General features: G+C 38.4%; 1 protein-coding gene across 1 annotated transcript in view; it reads left to right on the plus strand.

The window, feature by feature from the left end:
* The first annotated feature begins 1,566 nt into the window (after positions 1-1,566).
* The window catches only part of RADX (RPA1 related single stranded DNA binding protein, X-linked), a 73,356-nt gene continuing 66,667 nt past the window's right edge, over positions 1,567-8,255 (plus strand). The window contains exon 1 of the mRNA XM_032757412.2: positions 1,567-2,209. Within this exon, the coding sequence (XP_032613303.1) occupies positions 1,567-2,209 (643 nt within the window). The remainder of the gene's footprint in view (positions 2,210-8,255) is intronic.

Raw genomic sequence — 8,255 nt, forward strand, 5'->3', positions numbered from 1 at the left:
TCACCTCACTCCTTTGCTCATAACAGAAGAAACCCTGCTACCTCTCTGACCTCACCTCCTACCACTCTCCCCCTCGCCCCTCCACTGCAACTGATTGGCTTATGCGTTTCCTTGAAAATATCCAGTATGCTTCTGTCTCATGGAATTTATTCTTCTTGTTTTCTCTGATTCAAGTGCCATTCCCCTAGATATCCACATAGCTCACTTCCTCACTTCCTGCACATCTCTGTTCTGTTCAGTCTCTTACTAGAGAAACTTTCTGTAATCATACATTTTATAAAATATTAACTCCTGTTCCCTCCACTTTATGTCCCCTTACTATGTTTTTTGGTCTCCCTAGCAAGGCTATACCCGGCCCAGACCAGACACTCAAGAAATCTGTATGGAATGCGTAAATTAGTTAAGTATTAATAACGGCAGGGCTCTTTAGCCCAAGCAATGAGAAGAAACTTAAGGGAAGGACCCTAACTACAGTTATCCCCAGTGGCCTAAAACAGTGCCTACCTCATATAGAGACTTCATAAATAGTGAATAAAGAATGATAAAATAGAGAGCCAAAGAAAATTAGTATAAACAAAATTAGCTCATAACCATCTTAAAAAGTATTCTTAGAACAATTACTCCCTTCTGTGTATACTGGTACATCTAAGTACATCTGATAAATATTTTATCCTTAATTTTTACTATTCTTATCAGCTTTTTCACTTTACATTCGTTCCTGATATATGCCTTGCATTAAACAAACAAATATTAAAGTTTCTGAAATCTATACCCTAGATGTATATTAGGCCAGGTATTATATTAAAACTACGTGCATTTTAAGAAGTCTAATCTAAAGGCAGCCCTTTACAAGCCAGTTCTAGTTTTCTATTTTCATTTGCACTTAAACACTAATTCACCCACCCTACACTCAGGGAACCACTACAGATAATTATGCTAATGCTAATCGCAATAGCAGCTAATGTTTATTGAGGACTTTTTGTGCTAGGGTCTGTCCTGGAGGCTGTGCATAAATTATCTGGTTTTGTTCCTACTACAGGAAACCCATGTTATTACATTAATGTATGTTAACCAACTCTAAATTACTTTCTGTTCCTGGCCCAAAGCCCAAACCCCCAAATCCCTGAGCTTTGACTCTGCACCCTGATTCTTGCCACTTTCTCTTTTCCCTTGCCTCTAGGCATCCTCCTTTCCAGGGGACCACAAGCGCTCTCCCCCTCCCTCTTTGAGAACCATGACAACCACCGATTCCCCCTCCCCTTCCCCTGTCATCCCTCCCCCAGACGGCAACCCGGCGGGCACAAGGTCGGACGACCTGCTACGTAACTCGCGCGTGTGACTGCCTAGTAACAGTGTCTCGAGTCGGAAGCGCTCGGAGCGAGGGGCGGGGTGGGAGAGCTGGCGCGCGCACGCGTAAAGTCTTTGCAGCCTCGCTACGGGGCGGAGCCTTGCTTGTCAGCAGGGGCAGAGTAGCGACCGTCGCCAAAGCGCGCGGTTTTATTTCTCTCCGCTTTGGACGGGGCAAACTAGCTTTTGGGAGTGAAGCGGGTACGCAGTTATCCAACAATGTCTGGTGAGTCAGGACAGCCTGAGGCTGGTCCCTCACATGCAGGGCTAGATTGGCCGAACCCTGAGAGGAATCGGGCTGGGGTCCCGGGAGGGGTGATCCGAAGAGCTGGTTCCCAAGGGCCCAGGTCCTGGATCCAAAAGGTTCTTGAGCAGATTATGGACTCACCTCGCCAGTGTGTCACCCCCTCGGAGGTGGTGCCTGTAACTGTGCTGGCCGTCCAGAGGTACCTGTTAGAGGATGAGCCACGCGACACGGTGCCCAAGCCTCCCCTTTATTGCTATGATGTGACGATCTCAGATGGGGTGTACCAGGAGAAGTGCTACCTGGACCCCAGCTTGAACTCTCTCGTATATCAAAATATTCTTAAAGTTGGCATTCAAATGAGAATTTCCAGGGTCTCATGTCTTTACAATGAGAAAAGGATAGGCCAGGGGATCCTGTGCATAGATAACGTCCACTGTGGGGAGACTTCAGACAGTATTTCTTTAGAAACTCCCTTCAGAAATAGAGCGCACCAGGAGAAACCAGAGAGGCCTTTAAGAGGCGGGAAGAGTCATTACCTGGCGCTGTGGAATAACGAAGATCCCTATGGAGATATCTGGTTAACAGACAAGCAACCTGAAGAACACAACTTTAGCGGTAAGTGTTTGGAAAGAACGGCAGAGGGTTTTAAAAAAAATAGTTTTCAGGAGCTTGCGCGAACGGGAAAGGAAATGAAAATACTTTTGTATTGTTAATTACAAGCCAGGAGTGGTAGGTAGACAAGTTTTCTTAAATGACCAAGGGATGCTCAATAAAATTTGCACAGCCCGTGGTTTTTGTTGGTGTTTTTTGTTTGTTTGTTTCTTTGATTGCAAAAGTGGCCAATTCAGGAAGTGTGTCTGACTACATCTTAAAATTCAGTCTGGCAAACGTACTGATGTGGGAGTCGGTATTCCTCATACGTTCGTTACATGTTTGATTGTGGTGGAATTAATCTTAGTTTTATTCCCAATCCAGTTGTGGAAATAGTACGTTGTGTCGGTTGAAGAGCTTATAGATTTGAATTTAGCATAAAGGTTGTAAAAATTTGCGGGTTTGCATGTTTTAATCTTCATTCGAAAAGGATGTTCCGTGCTGTATTCCTTAATACTTTACATTGATTGAAGCGCCCTGTAACAGTTATGTAAATATCACCTTTTAACTGTGTGATTTTATGGGAAGGCTTGACATTCTCATTTTCTTGTTTCTTATTACTCACCACAAAGAGTACTGATCTGGGAACTTCAATTTTTCTGTATCAGAAGTAAGAAGTTAGCTTGAAAACACTAGCTTGCCATCAGCAACTGCTCTAAAATACGTTTTTTTTTCTCTAACAGATGAAATTAAGGGGAATAATAGTACTGTAGGTATGAACACGTTTGAAATGGGGAAAGAAATAAAATGCAAAAAATAAAATAAAAGAAAGTACTGCAAGGAGAAAGACTATAATTTTCTACATTACTGCTTTTCAGTCCCTTTTACAATGTTGTCACAATGCTAAATCATGGATAATCTTACTGTGACGTGTAAGAGCAACAAACTTGAAAGTAAAAGGATAACTAGCTGAAAAACCATGCAATTATAGTCACATCCAGTTGTAAGGAAAAAAAGATGTTATAGAAATGTGCAGGCAAGGATGTTTTAAATAACTAAATTTTAAAAAGCAAGATAGCTATTTCGGGGATGAAAAAATGGAGGGATTTTATCCCAAATGTGAAATAAGGCAGTAGTGCATTACTACTCTAAATGCTGATCACTTTAATTTTTAGAATTGAATATGTAAATGAAAAACTGGTGCCCTACAAGAAAAGTTGAGGGGATTAATGCTTTGTAAAATGTATTTTGTCATAATATCTATTCATTCATTAAAACCATATTTATAATACAAAAGGCAATGTCTGTATGCCAAAATAAAACCCAATCTGTATATTTAAAAGTATATTGTGTTAGAAATATACCACCCAAGTATAGTAAAATATTAGTGATAAAATCTAGGAAGTGGGCATATTGATGTTCACTGTAAAATTTGTTCAGTTTTGCTATGTGTCTCAAATTGTTAATAATAAAATATTAGGGAGAAGTGAAAGACCTCTTTCACCTTCCCTAGTGTCTTCACCTTTCTTCTAAAAATCTCAAATTGTCAGCAGTTTGTTGTGTATTTTTTAAAAAAAGGGAATTAATTTCGCATTCTGTGATTTGCTATTTCCACTAAACACAGCTCAGGCATCTTTCATGTACATCTGTACATACAATATTCCATAGCATGGGTGTGCCATAATTTCTATAATCATGCCCATGTGAATAGGTAATTTGTAGTTTTAGACACTTATTAGTGTGTTAGTATTGCATACAATGCTAAGCATCATTAGAATGTACACATATTTTTGTTTACTATGTTCAAGTATTGCTGTTGAACGGCTTCCTCTAGCGAAATTGCTGGCTTAAAAGGTATTTAATTTTTTTTAAATTTTGTGGATATAGACAGATCATCTTCTGAAAAGGCTGTACTAATTTACATTTACCAACATACATATGAGAATGCCCATTTCCCCATATCTTACTATTTTTAAATATATCTTTTGACATTTTTCTAATTAATTTATAGGTTTCCTTTGCTAATGGGTATTAAAATTTTGTCTGCTGTATACTGCAAATTAGTTTCTTTCATTCTGTTCTTTTTCTCTTAACTTTGTTTATGGCACATGTTTGTGCTTTTGAAACTTTTCATTAAGGTTTACCTTGTACACAGTAAAAAAAAGGTTTTAAAAATACAGCTTGATAAATTTTCATGTATATATACCTGTGTAACCATCACCCTCCTCCCTTTAAGATATAGAACATTTCTGTATCTTGTTACCCCAAAATTCTCCCTCATGCCTCCTCCTGGTCAGTACCCTATATGAAAGGTAACACATATTGTAACCTCAAATATAGCTTTTAAAAATAGAAGTTAGCCTGTGCCACACCCTCCTGCCTAAATCTCTCAGGTGGCTCCCATCGCATTTAGGCAGCAACCCAAACTCTACGGGGGTCTGGAAGGCAGGCTGTACTGCAGAGGATGGCGAACTTTCAGTAAAGAGCCAAACAGTAAATCTTTTTGTCTTTCCAGACATGATCTCTGTCACAACCATTCACTTTTGCCATTGTATATGGATAGCAGCCACAAGCGGTATGTAAATGAGTGGGTCTGGCCGTGTTGCAATAGAACTTCATTTACAAAAACAAGCAACAGGCAGGATTTGGCTTGTGGGCTGTATAATTTGCTGACCTCTGCCCTACAGAATCCCTTCCTCACCTCTCTTAATCTCTAACCCTTCTCCTCCACCATTTTGTTCTAGCAACCAGCCTTCTTTTTGATCCTCAAACCTCCAGTCTTTTTCCTGCACCTGCTTTTTCCTCTTTCTGGAAAGTTTCTTCCCATCTTCCAGTTTCAGCTCAAATAAAAACATTTTTAAAAGTGCCTTTTAAATAAATATTTCCTCCCCCATTTATTCTTATTATACCACCCCGCAAATGATCTTCATAGAATCATAGCATTCTGAAATTATTTTCTTTAGCTGTTTTTCTTTCCCTGCTTACATTTTTATAAGATCCACAACTCTTTTTTTTTTTTATTTTCATTTCTGTGGGCCGTATCTTATAGCTAGAACAATGTCTGGCACATAGTAGGCATTCAGTATTTGTTGAATAAAGGAATGAATGAAATAAATTGATGTTTTTACTAATGTTGAGCCACTTTTGAATTCCCACTTGGTCATGATTATTTTTACGTCTGTTTATTTAAGTGAATTTGGTCTACAGGTTTGGTTTTTGTTTTTGTTTTTTTGCAGGGAGAGTACTTTTTCAATGCAATTTTTATATGGAGTTAATATTAGCCTAGTGGAATGAGTTGGAAAGCTTGCCCGTCTTTCTGTACTTACATAAATTATATGTTCCTTAAAGATTTAGTAAAATTCCTCTCTAAAACTATCTGAACCTGTTGTCTTGGGCCAGGATTGGGGGTTGTGGGGGGGATGCCTCTTTTTCAATTTCTTTTAGAGAAAATGATTAAACCAATAATGCTTTTTCAAGAGCCCATTTTTGAGAGTTGGTAATTCACTAGGAAATCTCATTTCACCTAGATCTCAAAGTTGTACGTAGTAATCTATGTTTTCTGACCTATCTTGTCAATCATGACTCTTTTCACAATCCTCATGTTTGTGTGTTCACCTTTTCTTATGGTGAGTCTTGCCAGAAGTTTATCAGTCTTATTGTTGGCGTTTTTTAAGACACTTGGTTTTACTAATAACAAAATCTATAGTGAGGAGATGTTTTCTACTTAATTTCTGCTATCATCTTTAATTTCTTTTATGTACTTCCTTTGTTCATATTTTTCTTGTACTACTTTCTTGAGTTAAATGCTTGGTTCATCTATTTCCTTGTTTGTTTCTTCCAAAAGCATTTAAATTCTGAAATTTCCCATGGGTATTGCTTAGGCTGCAGCCCCCAGGTTTGGAAGTATAGAGATTTTATTGTTACTCATTATTTATATTTTCTTATTTTATCTGTTTTATTTTTGTATTTTTGCATTATTGAATTATTGTAATCACTTTTGAAATAATTACACTCCAGCCCAGTGGTTTTTCTTTAGTGTTTTCCATCTTTCAAATCCATTAAAAAAATGACAAAACTGATTTAAACAACCATGTTGGAAACTAGATGTTGTGATAACTTAATGTGCGTCAATTCATTTTGATTATATACTTTCATTACCTTCCTGTATTCTATTTAGCCTTTTGGAGTCTAAATTTCACTGATATTTTCACTTTTGGGGGTCTTCTCTGACATTTCAAGTGATAATTTTACAGAGACAGTAATGTCTTTAAACCCCTCTCTTTTATTTTCTTGGCATGCAATTGGCATTTCTTTTTTTTTTTTTTTTGACAGAGTCTGTTTCCCAGGCTGGATCACTGGCGTGATCTCGGCTCACTGCAACCTTCGCCTCCCGGGTTCTCCAGCAGCGATTCTCCTGCTTCAGCCACCTAAGTAGCTGGGACTACAGGCACACACCACCACACCCGGCTAATTTTTGTATTTTCAATAGAGACGGGGTTTCACCATGTTGGCCAGGCTGGTCTTGAACTCCTGACCTCAGGTGATCCACCCACCTCAGCTTCCCAAAGTGCTGGGATTACAGCCGTGAGCCACTGTGCCCGGCTCTTTTTTGCTTCTTTAATCTCTGAAAGTTCAGAAAAAGCTTATTTATTAGGTTTAAAGTTTATTATTATACCAGGTTTTTAAAAGTATAATTCACATATTCCAGATCCTTATTTTTAATCTACTTTATTTGCCCATTTCTCAGAGGAATATTGGCTTCTCTCTCTGATGATAGTTGCATTTATTTCTCCTTATATTTCTAAAAGGTTTTGCTTTAGATGTTACTATAACGTGTGCAATTTCATAACTGATTAATGTATTATTGTTGAGTTTTACACTTTATCAATATGGAATTTGCCTCTTTGTCCCTTTTGCCTTGAATTCTATTTTTCCTAATAGTAATGTTTGCCACTTCCACAGTCTTTTTGGTAGCATATCAGGACAATGATATTCAAATGTGAGTAGGCACACATATCACCTCTAGAGTGCCAGTCAGAAAAATAACTTAAGTGCTTCCTAACTCTAAGAATTCACAAATAATGTCAAGAAACACTGCAAAAAATGGATGGGGCAAAAATGAGCAATGGGAACTGGAGACAAATAAGCATCCAGGTACTAACAAATTCAAATTACACTTACAAAAATCAGAGAAAAAAATTTAAGCAGAAAAAAAAATTTGGAAAAGGTTGCAAAGATAAAGAATACACCAAAACTTAAAGAAATTATTAAGGCAGTATGTTTCAAATGTTGAAGCAAAAAAGAAATGCCAATTGCATGCCATGAAAATAAAAGAGAGGGGTTTAAAGATATTACCGTCTCAGTAAAATTCTCACTTGAAATGGCAAAGAAGATCCCAAAAAGCTAAACAGAATACATGAAAATCATGAAAGTATATAATCAAAATGAATTGATGCACAATAAGTTATCACAACATCTAGTTTCCAACATGATTGTTTAAATCAGTTTTGCCGTTTTTTTTAATGGATTTGAAAGATGGAAAACAGTAAAGAAACGCCGTTAGGCTGGAGTGTAATTATTTTAAAAATGACTACAGTAATTCAGTAATGCAAAAATACAAAAATAACACAACATAAAATACAGATTGCTGACCACCATTCCCAGTGTATGATTCATTAGGTCTGGGGTAGGGCCCTAGAATTTACATTTCTAACATGTTCACCGGTGGTAACAATGCTGTTGGTACAGAGACCACACTTTGAGAACCACTGGCAAGCCGGTCGCGGTGGCTCATGCCTGTAATCCCAGCATTTTGGGAGACCAGGGCGAGCGGATTGCTTGAATTCAGAGTCCATGTTGAGACCAGCCTAGGTCCAGACCAGCCTAGACCAGCCGAGGCAACATGGCAAAACCCCATATTTAATAAAAATACCTTAGCCCGGGCATGGATTTGTGCCTGTAATCCCGGCTACTTGGTGCAGGGGTGGGGTGGGGGGAGCCTGAGTCCGGGAGGTTGAGGCTGCACTGAGCCTTGATCGTGCCACTGCACTCCAGCCTGGACCAAAAGAGT

Source organism: Hylobates moloch, unplaced genomic scaffold (genome assembly GCF_009828535.3).
Source record: "Hylobates moloch isolate HMO894 unplaced genomic scaffold, HMol_V3 SCAFFOLD_7, whole genome shotgun sequence".
Classification (NCBI taxonomy): Eukaryota; Metazoa; Chordata; class Mammalia; order Primates; family Hylobatidae; genus Hylobates; species Hylobates moloch.